The 22993-nt window shown below is 38.8% G+C and overlaps 1 protein-coding gene across 1 annotated transcript in view; it reads right to left on the reverse strand.

Annotated features, from left to right (window-relative positions):
- Window positions 1-339: 339 nt before the first annotated feature.
- ERICH6 (glutamate rich 6) overlaps window positions 340-22993 on the reverse strand; it is a 35457-nt gene continuing 12803 nt past the window's right edge. Inside the window, exons 6-13 of the mRNA XM_071220770.1 lie at window positions 22601-22714; window positions 21474-21631; window positions 20981-21051; window positions 19458-19603; window positions 13538-13623; window positions 11338-11493; window positions 8405-8633; window positions 340-610 (exon numbers count right to left, since the gene is read on the reverse strand). Coding sequence (XP_071076871.1) covers window positions 347-610; window positions 8405-8633; window positions 11338-11493; window positions 13538-13623; window positions 19458-19603; window positions 20981-21051; window positions 21474-21631; window positions 22601-22714 — 1224 coding nt within the window. The 3' untranslated portion in view covers window positions 340-346. The remainder of the gene's footprint in view (window positions 611-8404; window positions 8634-11337; window positions 11494-13537; window positions 13624-19457; window positions 19604-20980; window positions 21052-21473; window positions 21632-22600; window positions 22715-22993) is intronic.

Consider the following 22993-nt stretch of genomic DNA (forward strand, 5'->3'; position numbering starts at 1 on the left):
CACTTCTAGGTTTCCTGAAAGCCAGCAGGGTTTTCCTTCGCCTTCACTTTCCCAGCCTTTAAGATGGTTTGGAAGCATCTAATCTCTTCCCTGCTTTCTGTTTTCCTGATAGTACTCTAACTGATAATAGACATGTTTGCTGATTTTATTCTCTGGTGTCCTGAAAGTGAGTTGTTTCTTCCCCAACCAAGAATGTAAACCAGTGATGACGCAGGATGTGTTCTAAATGTATAATAAAGTGTATTTCTTGGTCTTTTGTAGTCATTATATACATGTTTATTGAAATCTCCCATACCCCCTCCTAAAAAAAAATCAATGAAACAAATGAAAGCATCTTCATTCTTAGTTAAGGTTTTTCATTTATTATAGCTGCTATTGCTGTTATTGTATCTTGCTTTATACCAGAATTGTGACAAAGGGCCATTAGTTTTACAGAAAGTGAAGAAAGGTAAGACGGTTGCTTAAATTTTTCCCAAACCCGGCCAGACGGGAAATTCACACATCCTTCAAGTTTATGAAACAGGCGTCGAATCTTTATTAAAGTGGCCAGCAGAAGAAGGTCATCCTTGTTCATGTAGCGGTGAACTGGAATCTCCTCAGGGTGCGTTAGCTTGTCAGCAAAGAGAAAGAGAAGGGAAGCTGAGGATCTGGTAGTGGGAATGGTCCCTGTGGGCCGAGGCCAGTGGCTACACTAATTTGGGGTTGGGTTCCCTCTTGAATCTAATTATAAACAGGGGCAGTGGTGTTACTCTAACTTGAATGGGGAGTGAGCTAAAATGCTGTGGAGACTTGAGAGATCGGAGTAGGCCAGAGCAAATGATTTGGAAATTTTCAAATGCTTACCATTTATTCAAGTGATTTAACCAGCATATACTAGGGGAGCACAGAGATGCTGCAAATACAGTTCCTTCCCTGGGAAGTGCCAATTAGGGGCCCATGTTGTGAGCACTGGCTTGGAGGCTGATGGGGCACTGAGGGGCAACCTTCCTCAGAGGAGGTAGCACCTGAGCCTAGTTTTCAAGAGGGACTGGAAGGACTAAAACTCTTCCTTCTCCTAGAAGTTGCCCCTACCTCCAGGAGGCTGGTCCGCATTAACCTCTCCGTGACCCTTCCTCAGCCCCTGCTCTCCTCACTTCCTCATAGCCTTTGATTCAGGCTGAGGTCTGTTTGCAGCTGCAGGAAGGTGAATGGACCTGCTAGCACAGCCTTGCCTGAGAAGTTTCCAGTCTGCAGCTTCAGGACTAGCCTAGAGGGTCGTTTAGTGGGGCAGGCTAAATATAAGCTGAATTACTGCCCTCTGCAGGCTGAGTGACCACTTGCCTGCAAAAGACAAAAGAACTCACGATATCCTTCTACATGTTCAGCCCTCCCCCATGGACAGAAAGGATGTAAGGGAGGCAGGGAGGGAAGGAGGAAGGAGTATGAGATGGATGAGTAACAAGAATGGATCAACATTTTTTAACTTCAATTCCAAATCTCATAATATGACAGAGAACTCTTTTGAAGATCAATAGTAGTTCTAGAAAACAGGAAAAATTTTCATCAGCAGAAATAATCTTCAGGAATTCCTAAAAATCAAAAAGCAGATGGGGGCCATATCCAGAGTGATAAATGACCAAATGAAACCACTAACCTAAAACACACATTCTGAGCTCAAAGTCAACAGAAATGAGAAGCAGGACGGGCCCTGAGGTAAATAGAATAACGGGTTGGGAGGTGGCCCTTGTCCTCCGCCTGCATTGAACCTGGCGCTGGGGCTAGCCTTCCGCCCCTCCACAGCACATACAACTTCACCACAGTCACCAGAAGCAAACTTCAGTTATCGGAACATGGGAAAGTAGAGATTCTCAACCACAAAAATGAACACACAACCAAAATCACCAACCATTTGAAGAATTTTGACTCCATGACAGGCACCAGAGTTACCTATCAAAGATGCTTATATTCAAAGAAACAGAATTAGTAGCCAGAGGAAGGCTTTAGAATATATATAGTCAACATTTTCTGAAGGATTTGAGAGGATTGTTGTTGTCAAGGAAAAGAAGTAACTGGAGGACTTGGAAGTTAATTCTATACATATAAAACATAGAGCTAAAAATTTTAGAGTAACCATTAAAATAGAACATATTGACTGATTTTATTAGGTTGAGGAAAGCAGCAAAATCCATCTCTATGTGTTTACAAGAGACACATCCAACTTGAAACCAGATTAAAAGGTTGAAAATCTAGGGAGAAAACAATGCACCAAGCAAATGCTAACTAAAAGAAAGCAGGTATAGAAATTTAACATCAGATGGAATAGCATTTAAGCCAAAGGCCATTAAAAAGGGAAATTGGGAATAATTTTAAACTTATTATTAAATAATAAAGGCAGACAAGAATAAAATATTAAAAAATGTTTCAACCCCCCCACCAAACCCCCTTATTGGTACCCTGAGTCACATAATGGGCAGCGCTGAAGGGCAAATAAGTGAAGTGGGAGCTGGCACAGGTGTGAGGGGTACACCTCACCGAGAAGAGAGTCAACATCTTAAATCGGTTAATCACAGAGTTTCAGGGTATATAAAGTAAAGATCTAGTAGAAATAGTAAGAAAAATAGACAAATTCACAACAATATTGGGAGACTTTCATATATTTCTTAGAAATAAACCAACACTATAAAAAGAAAAGGAATAGAAGTGTGGCTAGAACAATTAGACATGGGCAATTTTGTGCCAAAATTACTCCATGGGGAGGGAGTGTTTAATATGCACTGCATAAAAATCATGCAATCAACCACAAAATGTCAACACATTTTAAACAGCAGGGAAACGGGCAAGCCATGTTCTTTGGCCATTTAGAAATTAACAAGAAAGGGATAGTAATTTTTTTACGTATGTGAAAACTCAGTAACTATGGAGTTGAAGTAATCTAAATAGAAATCACAAACCAGTTAGCAGTGAAAGAAAATTAGAGCACTACATATTACAACTTGTGGCATGTGGCCGAAGAAGCATTCAGAGGGCCAGGTGGAGGCAGGGAGGGGGGGGGTGCTGCTAGTTTAGAATGGGTGGTCAGAGTTCTGAGCAGAAATCTGAAAGAAGGGAGGCAGCAGCCACATGCTAAATGTAGGAGGAACATTTTAGGTTGAAGGAATAGCAAGTGCAAAAGTCCTGTAGCAGGGACATGCCTGGCTGTCTAGGAACAGCAAAAAGGAGCAGGGTGAGTGAGAAGAAGGCGTAGTAAGATAAGGAAGTCCAGGTCAGGTACAGTACTGCAGGTCTTTTACAGGACCTTGGCTCGCTCTGAGTAAGATTAGAAGCCACTGGATAGTTTTGACGAGGCTTACGTTTTCAAAGTATCACTCTAACTATTGTGTTGGGATAGACTTTTGGAAGACTGGAATCAGGGAGACTCAGTAGGAGGCTACCATGAAAATCTAAACAAGAGACGGATTAAGTACAAGAAGCAAACAAGACTGATAGTATTGGAGGACATGAGCAGTCTTAGAGGCTGGAGACAGGGTTTATAGGACTTGCAGATAATAGACATGGGGCTGTGAATTAGAGAAGAGGATAGCTACTTCAAACCGTTTGGCCTGAGCAGCTGAAAGAAGGCATTGTCATTTTGGGAGACAGAGAAGACAGAGGGTGGAGCAAGCTTTCAAGTATGATTTTGCTATGTTAAGTTTTTAATACCCTCCTAGGACCCCCAAATGGATGTACAGGGCTGGAATCAGAGATGTGCAAGTCTCAAGTTCGTGGGAGGTCCCCTGGAGATAAAACAAAAGGGTGCCCTGGCTGGGTGACTCAGTGGGTTGAAGCGTTGTCTCCATGCAACAAAAAGGTTCTACGTTTTATCACCAGTTGGGAAGCCTTTGGGAGACAACAAATCAAGGATTCTCTCACATTGGTTTCTTTTTCTCCCTCTTTCCTTCTCCTTCTCTCTCCCCCACCTCCCTCATCCTTCCTCTTTCTCTAAAATCAATAAACATATTCTTGGATGGAACTCAATGAAATCACCCAATGAGTTAGTCCAGCTAGAGAAAAGAGGAGCCCAAGGACAGACCTGGAAGCCTTCAATATTCAGGAAAAAAAAAAAAGAGTGGAAGAAAATCAGCCAAGAAATATGAGACGGGAGCAAAATCAAGGGAGAGTAGTGACCTAGAAGCAATGGAAGAAATGCTTCCAGGAGAAAAAGTGAGCAACAGTGTGAGCTGCTGAGAGGTCATTAGATTTAGCATAAATTAACTATAGTACATATGATATATTATGTAGCAATTAAAAATAAAATAGACAAATGTGCTTGGAAATACAGACATGAGAAAGCCTTTAATACCTGTTAAATGGAAAAAAATAAATAGAATCCCCTAACAATTTAATCTGTATAGTATAATCAAATTTTTATTGTTAAAAATATGTAAATAATTTATAAATGCATAGAAAACAGAAATACACAGCAAATTTTGGCGGTGGTTACCTTCGGGAAATGGTTAGAATAAAAGGATAAAGGGGAAATCTCATTTTTTACTTTGTATATTTCTATATTTTTTGAATCTTCAAATATGAGAATGTATCCATATGTCCCTTTTGCATTTTTAAATTTCTCTTTTTAATATATTTATTGATTATGCTACTACAGTTGTCTCATTTCCCCCCCTTCACTCCACTCCATCCTGCCCACCCCCTCCCTCCCACATTCCCCCCCCTATAGTTCATGTCCATGGGTCATACTTATAAGTTCTTTGGCTTCTACATTCCCTATAATATTCTTACCCTCCCCCTGTATATTTTCTACCTACCATTTATGCTACTTATTCTCTGTACCTTTTCCCCTTCTCTCCCCCTCCCATTCCCCTGTTGATAACCCTCCATGTGATCCCCATTTCTGTGATTCTGTTCCTGTTCTAGTTGTTTGCTTAGTTTGCTTTTGTTTTTGTTTTAGGTGTGGTTGTTAATAACTGTGAGTTTGCTGTCATTTTTACTGTTCATATTTTTTATCTTCTTTTTCTTAGGTAAATCCCTTTAACATTTCATATAATAAGGGCTTGGTGATGATGAACTCCTTTAACTTGACCTTATCTGAGAAGCACTTTATCTGCCCTTCCATTCTAAATGAAAGCTTTGCTGGATACAGTAATCTTGGATGTAGGTCCTTGCCTTTCATGACTTTGAATACTTCTTTCCAGCCCCTTCTTGCCTGCAAGGTCTCTTTTGAGAAGTCAGCTGACAGTCTTATGGGAGTTCCTTTGTAGGTAACTGTGTCCTTTTCTCTTGCTGCTTTTAAGATTCTCTCCTTATCTTTAATCTTGGGTAATGTAATTATGATGTGCCTTGGTGTGTTCCTCCTTGGGCCCAGCTTCTTTGGGACTCTCTGAGCTTCCTGGACTTCCTGGAAGTCTCTTTCCTTTGCCAGGTTGAGGAAGTTCTCCTTCATTATTTGCTCAAATAAGTTTTCAATTTCTTGGTCTTCCTCTTCTCCTTCTAGTACTCCTATGATTCAGATGTTGGAACATTTCAAGATGTCCTGGAGGTTCCTAAGCCTCTCCTCAATTTTTTGAATTCTTGTTTCTTTATTCTTTTCTGATTGGATTTTCTTTCTTCCTTCTGGTCCACACCATTGATTTGAGTCCCAGTTCCCTTCCCATCACTATTGGTTCCCTGTACATTTTCCTTTGTTTCTCCTAGCACAGCCTTCATTTTTTCATCTAATCTGCAACCAAATTCAACCAATTCTGTGAGATTCCTGATAACCAGTGTTTTGAACTGTGCATCTGATAGCTTGGCTATCTCTTTGTTGCTTAGTTGTACCTTTTCTGGAGCTTTGATCTGTTCTTTCATTCGGGCCATTTATTTTTTTCTTGGCGTGCCTGTTACATAAAGGGGCGGAGCCTTAGGTGTTCACTGGGGTGGGATAACACTGGTCCCTGCTCTGTGATGCTGTATGTGGGGGAGGGGCCAAGATGGAGCAATGGCTCCTGCTCTACTCTCTGCGGGATTTCAGTCACTCCCTCTGCTACCCACAATCAAACTGGGCCCCTCCAGTGCTGATTCCCGAGTGGGTGGGCTTGTGCATGCTCTAGGCCCCTGCGGGTCTCTCCAACGAGCTCTCCCCTGAGGCTGGGAGTTTCTCCTGTTGCCACCTCAACCCCCACGGGTGTTTTCAATCAGAGGTTTGAGGCATTATTTCCCCGTGCTGGATCCCTGGGTTGTGTGGTCTGCTTCGCTCCCCCGCCATTCCTCCCAGTTTATCTATGCGTGAATGTGGGGCCGCAGGCGCCGCCAGCCACCACCTTGTGGGGTCTGCCAGCTGCAGCCTGGCTTGCCCCGCTCCACAATCCGCCACCTCGCTGGGTCTGCCAGCCGCTGCCTTGCTGTGAGTTCTCTCTGCCCCGCTGCCCATCTCCACCCCTCCTACTGGTCTGGATGAGTGTTTCTTCTTTATCTCCTTGGTTGTCGGACTTCCATACAGTTCGATTTTCTGTCAGTTCTGGTTGTTTTTTGTTTTTAAATTCTTGTTGTCCTTCTTTTGGTTGTGCAAGGAGGCACAGTGTGTCTACCTATGCCTCCATCTTGGCAGAAGCCTCCCTTTTGCATTAAAAAAAAAAAAATCCAAAGGGTGATCATGAAGACAATGAGAAAAGTAAAAACTTTTAATATCAAATTCATTTTTTTTTCATCAAAGTAACTCTTTTTCTGATTCAAATCTACTTCTAAGGAGGGAGGGGAGAAAGAGGGAGCACGTGTTTTGTGCATTTTTGGTAAGAATGTACTTACCATGAATATAATATACCAAAAGAAGGCTGTATTGTAAATTTCGATGGCTGGAGTCCAAACAGCTGCTGCAGTTGCTGAGTGACTGAAAGCAGCTAGAATAATTCATAGCACCGTTGTAGACCTTCACTCCATGTTGGTTGAATCTGAAGTTTCCCTTTTGTTTGTGTTTATGAGATGGTCCTGCTTGTGCTGAATGTCGAGGTCATACTTCCACTTACTTAGAGGTACAGGCTTTTTTAAAGGTTGTTAACACACGTTTGAAGTTTTGGAGTTTAAGAGGCTTCTTCAAAGTCATATCCATTTCTACATCTATGTATATATTTCAGCTTTACTGAGGTATAATTGGTAAGCTCTACATGTATATTTAACTATCACCGACTGAGTACTTAGTTGATGCCAAGCACTATGCATAGTACTTTGCATTCTCATTGAATCTTTGCAACAATCGGTAAAGTAGGGATCATTATCCTCGTTTTATAGATGAAGTGTGGAGGACAGACTGCCCCTTGACATGACTGCTGCCCGACCCATGAGCTAGACCTGGGTCAGGATGGAGACTGCTTCCCATAACACCCTCAGAGGCTGTCTGACTATAATCCGCACCGTCCTTCTGATGTAAATAGTACCTCTCTTCTACGCCCCATGGTGTGCTGGTTCCTGGAACAGCCCTTGTCCTGACCTGGGCATTTTGCTTCACTTTGTTCTGTATAATTCTTTGGTGCCTGCCAAGCAGTGTGGAGGATATCCACGTCGTCTGCCCAGGATTACCTTGTATGTGAGTTCCACTTAATAAACTCTGTTCATTGCCCGATTGGAGAGGCCTGCCTCTTTCTTCAGCCTTTCCCTGCCCATCAGTTAAAAAGGTAGATTTCTAGTCCTGGGGCTTTTTCCTGGGTTTGCGTGTACTAACAGAGGAAACTAAAGTTCAAGTTCACCCACTTAGCTAAAGGGCAGAGTTGAGGTTTGAAACTACATCTTCTGTAACCTGAAGTCCATGTTCTTAACCAATGCACAGTATTGTCAGTTACTGAGAGTGTACTCTGGGCCATGCCCTGGGTGGGATAGAGGAATCAGTAAGATAGAGATCTTGTAATTCAGGAGCTCACCATCCAGTAGAAAAGGTGGCTGTGAGGGCAATTATAGAGCACAGTTCAGCAAGCACAGGGACAGAGGTGAGTTAGTGGACAGCCCGGAGAAGGACATGACTGACCCTCATTGGGCCAAGGGCTAGGCGGTCTGGAAGTGTCTCCACGGAAATGGGGCTTATGCCTGGCCTCAAACATGGCTAGAACCCAGGTCTCCTGACTGAGCTCAGGGCTTTCTACTATGGTGCAGAGAAAAGCAAACACAAAGCAAAACCCTAAAACCAAACCCTCAAAGCAGCACTATACAGTCACAGAGTAAACACCAGGTAAATGTTGCTTGGATCCAACTCCGAGTTAGAAGGAATTTTTGAGGATGAAGAACAATTTATAATACTCCCTCAACTCCATGTGAAACTTTCACATATGTATTTTTTAATAGAATTCCCAAATTCTTAGTGGGTGGTAGATGACACACAAGTATAATTTATCAGTAATAACACTAACAAAAGTTATTTTACTCTTATTATTCTAAATGCTTTAACTGTTTTTAAAAATGTACCTACCTTCACTTTGGTTCCAACATTGATTCTTGCCTGTTGGCCCATCGCTAGGAAAGTGATTGAAATCTTGTCTTGTTCTAAGATGCGAATTCCAACATAATGGTTCAAAGCCAGGAAGACAGGTTTAAATGAAACAAAGGGTGAGGAAGCGACAGAACTTGACCAATTCCAAGCCCTTATTCTGTTGCCGGCTTGATCTGAATATTGGCCTCCCAAGATATTGATGTATACCCTGGGAAGGAAGGATATTAACAATCACAGAGTATAGTCAACTCTGAAATTCACCCTGACATTTGCTGACCAAGAGGAGTAGTGGTCTATGCTAGCCAATAGCCAATAAATGATGGAGAACCTCAGGTGATAAGACTGGGACAGAATTCTATACTAATTTGAAATACTGAGTTTAATTCAAGACCTCCTGATAAACAAAAATGGGTCTTTGTAACTGAATAAAAATTAATTAATTTAAAAAACATACAATAAAAATATTAAAAAAGGAAAAAAAAAAAGGGTCTCATGGATGGAACCAGGATGGTAAAAGGATCTGGAAAATCCTTTTGCTGGGAAGGATGAAGCAGGGTTTTACTTTGGACAAGAAGAAATACAGGAGAGTAGGCTATACCTGAAAGACAGGAGAAGACCAGTGATCAGATTTTCTCTAGGCCAAAATGAAGAGCAGGGAGTGTAGACTCTAGGGAAAGCCAATCTGGCCTCAGTCCAAGTGTTTTCTAACAACATTGGCACCTGGGAACCAGGAGGCCTAGGAAGCCTCTCATCAGGGCCAGGTGTGGGCAGAAGAGGCTCAGGGGACATCTCTGAAATCAGTATGGTGGATAAGGGCTCTGTAACAGTGCAGAAGGTGGAACTTAGATCAGCGGGGCTCCCTAGTCTCTTAGCATCACCAATGCCACACTTGACTGCAAACGTGCAAATTTGGCTCTGCACAGTCTGCAAGCTAGTGGCACTGATGACTCCCATTCTACTTCATTATATCCTTCTCATACTCTCTCACCTTCTTCCAACTTGGATCACCATCCCTTTTTTCAGGAGACAGAATATGTAGAGTTCTGGGTACTCAGAAAGTTGACTTAATTTGATAATGAATTATTTTTTAAAAATTAGATTGGCCCTGGCTAGTGTGGCTTAGTGGATTGAGTGCTGGCCTGTGAACCAAAGAGTCATGGGTTCGATTCCCAGTCAGGGCACATGCCTGGGTTGCAGGCCAGGTCCCCAGATGGGGGCATGCAAGAGGCAACCACACATTGAGGTTTTTCTCCCTCTTTTTCTCCCTCCCTTTCTCTAAAACTAAATAAATAAAATCTTTTTAAAAAGAATATCTCTTAGTATACAACTGGCTTCAAAATTAAAAAAAACAAAAAACTAGATGAGTTGTCAATGAGTGACCCTTAAGTAAAATCACTAACATCTTATTTCCCTACTGATAAGTGGTAGTAATCTAATAGCAAAAGTACAAATGAGAAATTGAGGTGATTATTTTATTGTAGCTGGGAAGTGGGATACAAAATTATCTGAATGAGTTATTTATTTGATAAACATTCTTTGAGTCTGTGTCATGTACAGATACATGCTATATAGCGGCCAAGACCCGGGGTGTGCATTCAAAGATCTTCAGTCCAGCAGGGCTGGTGGGCTTGTTTCACAAGAGGCAGCCAGAAGAAGGTAGGACCATATCAAGGAATCATGTCAGAGGGCCCAAGACTTGAGTTGGTGATTCAGAGGGCTTTACTGGCAAGGAAAAGTCCTAGAAACTAATGAATATCTGGTGACAATTAATGTAGTGCCCCAACAAATGTAATACAGAGTTGCTGTTGAGCCCGAAGGGTAAGTAGAAATTGTCTGATATACAAGGAGATAGTGGGCTGATTTCTGCATTGGACTACAAACACAAATAGCTTTCTGTGTCCTAACTCTCTCAAGTTCTGACCGTGTCCAAACTTTGGCACAATTATTGGCAGAATTTCTCAACATGAGACTGTTATACCTTTAAATAATGTAAAGAGGGAGAATAACTCTTTCTGAAAAGCTCAAAAAGTTTAAACTGTATTTGAAGTTAGAATCTAAATTTTACTTGCTCATAAATGAAATAATACAAAGTCAGAGTAGAAAAGTTAGTAGATAAAAATGGGATCAAAATCTTAATTTCTCTAGAGATTTTGTTTGTATGTTATTGTTGTTGGTTGTGGCTACAGGAACTTACCAGTTAGAAATATATCTCAAACATTGACAACCTAGTGTAGCGCCTGTCCACTGTAAATTATTTCCTCAGAGGAGTCAGTGGAGTTTTATTAGGACACAGATTCTAGAGAGGCCATCTGAATTCGTATTCCAAATCCCTAGGGTGACCATATAATTTATATAAAGTTTTTATAATATTGAAATTGTATACTTCATATTTTCTTTCTGTTTATACAAAGAACATGATGAACTTTATTTTATAAATTTGCCTAGGATTTTTCCACTGAGAAGCACATGGAGAGGTATAAATCAAATATTTCTCTGAGTTATAAATTACTATCTAAGGACCACTAACTTAAAGAAATTTTCTGAAAGCCATTTTATCATTTAAAAGGAAAAACAAAACATCATTATAAGATGAATAAGTTCTGGGGATCTAATGTAGAGCATGGTAATTATACTTAATAATACTGTGTTATCATCATAAATTTCTACCAGAGTATACATTAAATGTTCTCAATACAAAAAAATGGTAATTAGGTGGCATGATGCAGGTGTTACCTATGGTGGTAATCATTTTGCAGCTTTTAAGTGTATTGAATTAACATGGTTGTACACCTTTAAATTAGACAACATTGTATGTCAATTTTATCTCAGTAAAGTTGGAAAAAATGAAAGGAAAAATAAAATATCACAAACTCAAAAAACACGGAGGCAGCAGGAGGAAACTAGCAGCCTACCAGACATTCCCATTGGGATGATAGCAGGAACTTCTGCCAGAGGAATCCAGCACCGCCAGGATGGCAGGGTTAGCGGGCGTGTCATCTTGGACTATGCAAGTGAAACCACTTGTCTTGTTGGGCACTCGGATGATGGCGAGGTTTCCAGATGGGTAGCTGAGATCAGATAAGGTCGTTGTTCTAATGGTCTTTGGTTATTCCGGGAATAAATTCAATTTATAAGAGAGTCCTTTGAAAACATAAAGCATTCTGAAAAATGGGAAGTACTGTTTTTTATTCTAAAAATGTATGCTTTTTATGTGGATCAAAATATATTTATAAGACACAAACAATCCTCAAAATAATACTAGCAAATGGAATCTAGCATCATATAAAAAGGATTATGTACTATAACAAAATGGAATTTATCCCAGGAATACAAGGTTGGTTTAACATTTGAAAATCAATTAATGAAATATATTGTATTGACATAAAAAAGAGCAAATAAGAAAACATTATAAAGCCCTAACCAGTGTGGCTCAGTTGGTTGGGGGTTATCCCACAAAATGGAAGGTCGCGGTTTTGATTCCCCGTCAGGGCACATGCCTGGGTTGCAGGCCTGGTCCTGATTTGGGACATGTGGGAGAGGCAACTAATTGATGTTTCTCTCCCTCTCTGTCATAAATTCCCCTCTCTCTAAAAATAAATTAAAAAAATATCCCCCCAAATTAAGAAAACATAATAAAGACTGAGTGTTTTCCCTTTAAGATCACGAACTAAACAAAAATCTCCACTCTCCCCACTTCTACTCAACATGCCCTGGAGGTCTAGTCACAGCAATTTTATCAAAGAGAAGAAATGAAAGGCATCCAGACTGAAAATGGAAGAAGTAAAATGATCCCTATTTTCAGAACACACGCTCTTATACACAGAAAGTCCTAAGGAATCCACAAAACGATATATTAGATCAAATGAGTTTGGTAGTGTTGTTGGCTACAAGATCAACATATAAAAATAAATTGTATTACTATACTTTACCGGCGAACGTTCTGAAAGTGAAATTAAGAAAGCAATTTCACTTACATAACATCAAAAGGAATCAAGTATACTGAGGCTAATTTACTGACTGTTAATACTTAGTCCTATCTAAGCTGACCAGAAGTCCAGCGATGAAGTGAACACAAGATTGATAATGAATCATTTTGAAAATGAGCCACAGAGTCTTCAAGAGTTAAGATTGAAAGTCAGGACATGAAGTGATAACTATCAATAATAATAAAAGTGGCAGCAGTTATTTAAAATTTATTGGTCCAATTAAAGCAAAACCTACACACTCTCACAGGGTCTAGGGAACTAAAACTTCATTACACGTCCTACGCCATGAAAGTCATTCTTTTGATTTATTACTGAGGTTTGACTAAACACTTAGGAATCTATACTAAAAACGACTTTCTCCTACACAGTGAGGCCCTTAATTCACCAAAAAGTCCTTCTCATTTCATAATTTTTTGTTTGGTTTGTTTTTTTGTTTTTCCTAAAAATATTAAATAGGCTTTATGTCAAAATACCAAGTGACCTGGCCATCAGGAAGAAGTTCACACGATGGAGAACTTAGTGTTCCGTAAAACGGATATTGAATTTTTGTATTAAAAATAACATGCTGCTCATGGATGTGTAAACTGCTACACATTTTCTGGGGGCAACATCTATCAAAGCTTTAAAATGTCCATAGCTTCTTACTAAGAATTTCTACCCTTAGGTATTTAATTCAAGGAAATAAGTGGTAAGTGTGCAAGGAAATGTGCACAAAGCTGTTCGTTTGGCTATTGTACACAATAGCAAAAAACCTTTGGTCAGCAACAAGGGACAGGTTAAAAGAATCATAGTACATTTCTATAATGAAATGCCATGTGGTATAAAATGGTGTTACATCTCTGTATTTATTGCACATTACATATGCATAACATTATCTATTGTATAAAATATGTAAAGGGGGCAAGTTATAAAATAGAAATAGCTGAAAAACTGATTTAAAAAATGTTATATGCCCATAGAAAAAGGTAAGAAAACATATATGAAAAGATGTTAACAGTTTTCCTTTGGGTGGTAGAATTTGGGGATAATATCTATTTTAAAAATAGTTTTCTATGCATTTTTTCTTTATCTGTCTTTTTGTGAAGAAATAAAGCTAATGAAAGTAACTTGTTGCTAGAAAGGATACAATATTTGCGTTGTTCCATCTGGAAATGAAGTCAGAAACTTGCTCCCGTGTTTGTAGTTCTTCTCCAAGAGCTCATTTCTCATGATCTATAAATTACACAAAATAAAAGGACACTTACCTGTTAATTTTTTAAGATAGAATGCATTAAGTATGACAACAGACATCCTTTGCTTGCTAGACAGTTATACAGACCATTTCTTAAATTTTTTGCCCTGCTTCAGCAACAGGGGCAATCCTTAGGAATTATTAAAGATTGTCCCTAAACCCTATAGATAAATTGATAAAAACCTTCTAGCAAAAATCTGACATTACGTATCTGTTTGAAGGGTTTTTGTTTTACTTTACACATGTATCACTATAAAAACAAAATAAAACAAGATAAAACTCAGCCCTACTATAATGAAAATATTCCATATCTTGATTGTAGTGGTGGTTACGTAACTGTCAAAATTCATACAGCTGTACATCTAAAGAAGATACATTTTTCTCTAGGTAAATTATACTTCAGTAAACTGACTTTATACCCCAGTAGCAGCTGCAGCATCTGGTGTCTCATCAAGGTTGATCTTGAAGTTCATCTGAGCACAATGCTAGTGGAGTATGAAAAGATGAAGAAAGAAATACGGGAGCTATTCCTGCTTTTATCTCCAAGTTTAACTCTCTTATAGGTAATACTCCATAGGGAGATGAAATGTCCCCCCAAAAGTATTTAATACTAACATTAAGATTCAATTTGATTCTATTTATTTTTAACTCTGAATTGTGATACAATGGATACAAGAATTCCTAGGGCTAACCAGTGAAACAACCTAAATTTTAATGTAAATGTTGCTATTTATGTTAGGAGATAATATATTTTTCACTTTTAAAAATTACGAAATAGGGCCCTGGCTGGTGTGACTCAGTGGACTGAATGCTGGCCTGTGAACCAAAGGGTTGCCAGTTCGATTCCCAGTCAGGGCACATGCCTGGGTTTCAGGCCAAGTTCTCAGTAGGGGGCATATGATAGGCAACCACACATTGATGTTTCTCTCTCTCCCCCCCTCCCTTCCCCTCTCTCCAAAAAATTTATAAAAATAATCTTTAAAATAAAAAAAAAATTAAAGATTTTTAAAAACAATTATGAAAAACATTCAGGTTAAGTGCTAAAATGTGCTATTCTGTTAATCAGTAATTATAAACTCCTGCATTACCACCACCCAAGTCAAGAAAGAGAGCAATGCTGATACGCTAGAAGCCCCCAGGATGTCTATCTCAAAGTCAATATCCTTCCTAGACGTAGCCACTGGTCTGATTTCGAAGTTATTTCTTTGCTTTCACAATTTCTAAACAACATAGTTTAATTTTTCCCAGTTTGAATTTTACACAAATGGAATCATACGTTATATATTTTTAATATTTTACTGTTCTGTCAACATTGTTTCATATATGTCTAGTTTCATATATGTCTAAGTGTATAGCTGTAGCCCCATAACTTTCATGTATATGTTAGAAACAGTAACACTATGAACATTCTTATGAATGTATGCTGATACCCAGTTCCTGCGGATAATAAACGCAGAGGTGGAATTTCTGAATCCCAAGATGATGCCAACATGATTTCCAAGTCATACCAATTTACATTCCCACAGAGGCAAATGATAGTGATCGTTGCTCCATACCCTTTCCAACACAGCTCTATCAGACTTAACTTTTTTTTTTCCAATATGATAGGTATGTACTGATCTCTAATTGTAATTTTAATTTTCCTTTCCCAGGTTACCAATGAGGTTGAGCTCCTTTACATATGTTTATAGATCATTTGAATTTTCTCCTTTGAGAAGTATGAAAGGCTTTTGAACCCATTTTCTATGAGGTGGAATTTTGTCCATGTCTTTTTACATTTAGGATATAAGCCCTTTGTATGTCACATGTGCTAAAATATTTACCCTTTCTTGATCGTCTTTTGTAACTTTAATTCATCAAATCTTTTATGGACACTGCTCTTTTCATCCGTTAGTAAATCTTTCCCTAGCCTGAGGTAATGAAGCTATTCTCCTCTACAAAAGAAATCTTTGTAGCTTTGTATTTCACATTTAGGTGTTTAGCCCACTTGGAATTGATTTTTACATATGATGTGAATAGTGGTTCCAATTTCACTAAAAAACAGGGATAATCGACTCTCCCAGCACCATGTATTGAGAAGATTTTTCTTCCTCCATTATCATGCAGGGCGGCTGCTGTCATAAATCAGACGTTTATGTGTGCATGAGTGTGCTTCTGGACTCTCTATTCTTTGTTCATTCTACCCGAACACTACACTGTCTTAATCACTGTATTTGTAATAGATCTTAATATCTGGTAGAGCATGTCCTTCCCTTCCAGCCATCTTCTCTGTTTATATTTCCATGTAAATTTTGGAATCAGATGAGGTCAATACCTCCCTTTTCTCAACATACATGAATATCCAATCCTGTTAGAATCTGAAATTTAGAAGAATGTTATCTTTAAAATAATTAACCTTCCATTGGGTGATGGATGAAAAAGGTGAAGGGATTAGAAAGTACAAATTGGTTGTTACAGAATAGTCATGGGCATGTAAAATACAGCATAGCGAATATAGTCAGTAATATTTGAATAACTATGCATGGTGTCAGATGAGTGTGAGATTTATTGGGATGATCACCTAGTCAGTTATGCAACATCTAGTCACTGGGGTATATACCTGAAACTAATATAATACTGTATGTCAACTGTAATTGAAGGAAGGAAGGAAGGAAGGAAGGAAGGAAGGAAGGAAGGAAGGAAGGAAGGAAGGAAGGAAGGAAGGAAGGAAGGAAGGAAGGAAGGAAGAAAGGGGGAAAAAGATTACTTCAGTTTCCAAAGTCTTTGGAGGTCTTTTCCTTTTGGATATTATTCCTCTGGATTGTTTTATTGTGATAATGAGTTTCCTTGTGTCCTTGATTCTTTACATGTGTGCTGGTAATTAAATATGAAGGATAATTTAGAGAGTAATTTGCAGGCTGGATGAGTAATCTTCCTCCAGACAGTGTTTGGATTTGATCTTGTCAGTCACCTCAGTACACTGCCATCCCTTAAATTCTTGTCACCCAAGAGAAACAAACCTGGCCTCAGTAATTTAATTTCTAAGAACCTATTATTAGGATCTATACTTATATAAAAAATAAATCTATACACAAAGATATTCAGAGCAATGTTATCTAGTATAGCAAAAAAAACAAGTTAGTAACATGTATGTCGAGTAATAGGGGAAAGGTTTGATAAACCATATGAAAAAGCACATAGATATTAACGTTAATATAATCAACACAATATCATGGAAATATTTTTATAACTGTTTAAAAAGATAAAAATTACATATGTAATAATAATTACAAGTATGTTAACAAAAACCTATGAATAAAAAAGTCTAGGGTGGTGTTGTCTAACAACTTTTGGTGACCATAAAAATATTCTATATCTGCCTTGCAACATGGTGGCATTAGTTACACACAGCTATTAAACATTTGACATGTGGTTAGTGTGACTAAAAATTACATTTTAAATTTTATTTAATTTTAATTATTTTATTTTTTCACTTTTATTTATTTTTTACTTTTTAAAATATATTTATTGATTATGCTATTACAGTTGTCCCATTTCCCCCCCTTCACTCCACTCCATCCTACCCAACCCCTCCCTCCCACATTCCTCCCCTATAGTTCATGTCCATGGGTCATACTTAAAAGTTCTTTGGCTTTCACATTTCCTATACTATTCTTACCCTCCCCCTGTCTATTTTCTACCTACCATTTATGCTACTTATTCTCTGTACCTTTCCCCCTCTCTCCCCCTCCCACTCACTGCTGATAACCCTCCATGTGATCTCCATTTCTGTGGTTCTGTTCCTGTTCTAGTTGTTTGCTTAGTTTGCTTTTGTTTTTGTTTTAGGTGTGGTTGTTAATAACTGTGAGTTTGCTGTCATTTTTACTGTTCATATTTTTTATCTTCTTTTTCTCAGATAAATCCCTTTAATGTTTCATATGATAAGGGCTTGGTGATGATGAACTCCTTTAACTTGACCTTATCTGGGAAGCATTTTATCTGACCTTCCATTCTAAATGATAGCTTTGCTGGATACAGTAATCTTGGATGTAGGTCCTTGCCTTTCATGATTTTGAATACTTCTTTCCAGCCCCTTCTTGCCTGCAAGGTCTCTTTTGAGAAGTCAGCTGACAGTCTTATGGGAACCCCTTTGTAGGTAACTGTATCCTTTTCTCTTGCTGCTTCTAAGATTCTCTCCTTATCTTTAATCTTGGATAATGTAATTATGATGTGCCTTGGTGTGTTCCTCCTTGGGCCCAGCTTCTTTGGGATTCTCTGAGCTTCCTGGACTTCCTGGAAGTCTATTTCCTTTGCCAGGTTGAGGAAGTTCTCCTTCATTATTTGTTCAAATAACTTTTCAATTTCTTGGTCTTCCTCTTCTCCTTCTGGCACCCCTATGATTCGGATGTTGGAACATTTCAAGATGTCCTGGAGGTTCCTAAGCCTCTCCTCATTTTTCTGAATTCTTGTTTCTTCATTCTTTTCTGGTTGGATGTTTCTTTCTTCCTTCTGGTCTACACCATTGATTTGAGTCCCAGTTTCCTTCCCATCACTATTGGTTCCCTGTACATTTTCCTTTGTTTCTCCTAGCACAGCCTTCATTTTTTCATCTAATTTGTGACCAAATTCAACCAATTCTGTGAGATTCCTGATAACCAGTGTTTTGAACTGTGCATCTGATAGCTTGGCTATCTCTTTGTTGCTTAGTTGTACCTTTTCTGGAGCTTTGATCTGTTCTTTCATTTGGGCCATTTATTTTTGTGCCTGTTACATAAAGGGGCGGAGCCTTAGGTGTTCACTGGGGTGGGATAACACTGGTCCCTGCACTGTGATGCTGTATGTGGGGGAGGGGCCAAGATGGAGCAATGGCTCCTGCTCTACTCTCTGCGGGATTTCAGTCACTCCCTCTGCTACCCACAATCAAACTGGGCCCCTCCAGTGCTGATTCCCGAGTGGGGGGGCTTGTGCATGCTCTAGGCCCCTGTGGGTCTCTCCAACGAGCTCTCCTCTGAGGCTGGGAGTTTCTCCTGTTGCCACCTCAACTCCCACAGGTGTTTTCAATCAGAGGTTTGAGGCTTTATTTCCCCAGCTGGAGCCCTGGGTTGCATGGTCTACTTCACTCCCCCCGCCATCCCTCCCGGTTTATCTCTGCACAAATGGTCTCGGGGTCTGCCATCTGCAGCCTGGCCTGCCCTGCTCCACAATCTTCCACTTCGTTGGGTCCGCCAGCCACTGCCTTTCCATGAGTTCTTTCCACCCCGGCTGCCCATCTCCACCCCTCCTACTGGTCTGGATGAGTGTTTCTTCTTTATCTCCTTGGTTGTCGGACTTCCTTGCAGTTAGATTTTCTGTCAGTTCTGGTTGTTTTTTGTTTTTAAATTGTTGTTGTCCTTCTTTTGGTTGTGTGAGGAGGCACAGTGTGTCTATGTATGCCTCCATCTTGGCTGAAAGCCCCCTAATTTTAATTATTTTAAATTTAGCCATATGTAATAGTTGATACTATATTGGCTAGTGCAGGTCTAGAAAATATTGAAATGTTAATAATGATTTTTGGTGATTTTTTCCCTTTCTTTTTAGTTTTCAAAGGATTCCAAATGTTCCTTAATGTATTATTATCACATTTTAAAGTAAAACAGTTTTAATTGAATTAGTACCCCATAAAATATATGTAAAATATTGTTGTAAAGTCTGGTAGAAGTTAAAAGACCAAGTCTTCTTGACAAATAGTTCAATGTGCCATGTACACAGGCTGCCACATTCATCATGACAGCTTTTATAACTTTAGGTAAAATAATTTTTTAAGAGTAGCAAGTAAAACAAATTACAAGCTAATTACCTTTCCACATGCTTTCCTAGAATCACAACAAGCAATGGATATGTTTCTTTTGTCTAGTTCGAAATCAAATAGTCTGTCTTCAACTACCTCTTTTTTGGGAATATCCACAGAAAGTTGATAAGAAATTGTTTTGAAGTGTTTTGAATCTAATGGGAAAAGAATCACATGAAAGTACATGTATGTTTTAAATTTTCCAAAGCCTCTATTCTAAAATGAAACTTTAAACTCTATTACAAATGCATTGATTTATCAGACTTTTTAAATGGAATAAAAATGAGGACCTTTATTAAATTAAAGTGAAGACCTTCTTTTGTTAAAAAATTAATGACACCATTCCTTTGTTAAAAGAAGGAAAAAATGATAATTTTAATTAAGGCATTAATTAATTTCTGGCATTAGATTTAGTAGGAAACAGTTGAATACCAAGGAACTTTATACTAGAGATTTAGCTTAAAAAACAAAGCCAAAAATGTATCTTCTCTAAGTATCTTTTTTCCTTCTTTATTTTTCATTGTTTATTCTATTATAGTTGTCCCAAGTTATTCCCTTTTGTCCCCCCTCCTCTGAGTATCTTTTCAATAGCACTGAGTTGTTGAGGAGGAACTGATGCTCAAAAAGACTTAGTGATTTACCCAGAGCAGATAGCCTGTAAGTAGAAAAGCAAGGCTGTAAGTTCAGAACTTCTGGAACTGGAGACTATGATGCTAAGTGAAATAAGCCATTCTGTGAAAGACAAATACCATATGATCTCACTTATAAGAAGAGCCTAATGAACAAAATAAATTAACGAGCAAAACATAACCAGAGACATGGAAACATGGAACAGACTGACAGCTGCCAGAGGAAAGGGTGGTAGGGGCAGGGAATGGTGGAAAGAAGGGGAAGGGATTAGTCAAAGAACATGTATGAATGACCCATGGACATGGACAATGGTGTGAAGATTGATTGTGGGAGTGGGGGTGGAGGGGGCTGGACCGAGGAGGGCAAAGGGAGAAAAACTGGGACAACTGTAAAAGAATAAGCAAGAGTTAAAAAAGACAGGAAGTGAAAATTTTAAAAAAGCAGTGCCCTGGGTGTGGGGCCGGGGATACAGGGAGGAAGAACTTCTGATTCTAAAGTCAGCCCTCCTTCCATTGCACCAGTGCGATAACTGCGCTGGCCAGCACCTGTGTATGAAGAAAGCAATCTAATTAACTTTGACAGATTTTCCATGCCCCAACTTGAAAATAAAATGGGATGTATGCTGAATAAAACAAGAGACAATGAACTTAAAAACTCTTTGCAGTTATCTGTAAAGTGCTCTATAGACGTTGCTGATTTATTTTAATCAATAACGAGATGAAGACTGAAAATTTCAAAAGCTGACGAAACACCAGATTTTCTGAGCCATTTGGACTACTGCGCTGACTGTAATGAGAACTTTAAACGGTGTTTTCTTTAGATGTGCCAGTTTTAGCTCTTGGCCAAACATGTGAGCTTTCTGATGTACAGCTGATCTATAACATGAGCATTGATGGACTCACCTTCTTCAAAGAAACCAGGATGTTCATTTGTTTTTACTGCGATATGTTTGGCCATTTTTTGCTCCTGTTTTCTACAAAATAAAAAAAGATGCATAAATATGAAACGTGTTTCAAGCTTAAAATAGTATACTACAAGTTTTAACTGTTTACATGTCATCCCTTCTGATTTTTGTTATTACTTGTGACTCCTGTTATTTAGTCACAGCACATGGCTCTCTACTCTGGTGGACAAATTTCTCCCATATAGGGATTCTGAATTGAATCCTCAGAATTGGGTTGGTAAATTTCCACTTTAAATCAGTGAGTTCACTGAGTCTTTGGGAGCTTCTGAATCTCATAACATTCGCCAGGAATGGTAATAGGTTTGCTTTGTCCAATTTTATTTCTTCACTGAGACTATATCTTCGAAATTATTTATTTTGAAAAACAAGGTTCATTTTACAAAAAGCTCTCTAAGTGGACTTGAGTTTCAATATCAAAGGCTCAGTGTTACCTCCTCAGGGCTTTTTCCTTTGCCTTGATTCTATCAACATCACTGCCATGGGCTGCGTGAGGTTTGATACAGATTAATTCAGCTTTAGAGCTTTGGATTTTTATTTTTTCCTCATAGATGCAGTCGATCAGATTTTGGAAATAACTACAACAGGGTGCCTGAAAAACAAAGAGGTCATTTTCACCTCATTAGTCCTAGAATGAAGATAATTAGAGGAGATAAAAAACAAAAATGGCTCATGGGGTTTGAATTACAATCTATCATAACTTTTTTGATAACAAATTAACAAAATAATTCATATACCATACAATTCACACATTTAAAGTATGTAATTCAATGGATTTTAGTATATACAGAGTTGTGTAACCATCCCCACAATCAATTTTAGAACATGAAAACTGTACCAATTAACAATCACTCCCTACCCTCCTTTCCTCTCAGCCCCTCGCAACCACTGATCTATTTTCTGTCTCTATAGATTTTCTGTTCTGTGCACTTTATATAAATGGAATCATACAATATGTGGTACTTTGTGATTGGCTTCTTTTACTTGGCATAATGTTTTCAAGCTTCATCTAGGTTGTAGCGTGTATTAGTACTTCAACTCTTTAATGACTGAATAGTGTCTGATTTTATGAATACCATATTCATCAGTTGAAGGGCATTGGGTTGTTTTCACCCTTTGGTTGTTCTAAATCATGCTGCTTATATTTGTATACAAGTGTTCATGTGGACATATGTTGTCAATTTTCTTGGGAATGGAATTTTCTGGGAATGGAATTGCTGGGTTACATGGTAATTATATGTTTAACTTTCTGAGGAACAACCAGACATTTTTTCCAACATGGCTGCACCATTTTATATTCCCCATTAGCAGTGTATGAGGGTTGCAGTTTCTCCACATCCTTGTCAAAACTTGCTATTATCTGCCTTTTTTTATTATAGCTGTCCCAGTGGGTGCGGAGTGGTATCTCATTGTGGTTATGATTTGTGTTTCCCAGACAGCTAAGACCGAACTGTTAAGAATGGCAATACAGGGAAAAGATGCAGGAGAAAATAGTACATATATTTAAAAGTGGTATTTAAAAATAACACAATTTCCTCAGGAAACCTGCTTTAGAACTTACATGTTCTATTGGTTCAGAGCTACTGTTGTCAGCATAAATATCCACAATGGAAAGAAATGCTCTTAGGTCACTCCCACAAAATTCACACTTGGGTAATATCTCCTCCTCTTCTTCCTTCAGAGAGAGAGAAAAGAATGAAGACCTTCACATAAGAGTCTCAGAGCAGTCAGAGTCAGGGCTCCGGACAGGGCCACAGAGCGTTCAGTAGGACAGCAGCAGTGGTGGGGATGTGCAAACCTCCTTGAGAACTCCTGTCAGAAACCCTGAAGACTTCCAGGAATAGTTGGTGGGAAACTTTCAGGAGCCTGAGATCCTATACTAGAAGGTACCCAGCCAGCAAGATCTGTATATTCCAGAATGGAACATCACTTCTGTTTAAGAACGGTGAGGACT

This window comes from Desmodus rotundus, chromosome 2 (genome assembly GCF_022682495.2).
Source record: "Desmodus rotundus isolate HL8 chromosome 2, HLdesRot8A.1, whole genome shotgun sequence".
NCBI lineage: Eukaryota > Metazoa > Chordata > Mammalia > Chiroptera > Phyllostomidae > Desmodus > Desmodus rotundus.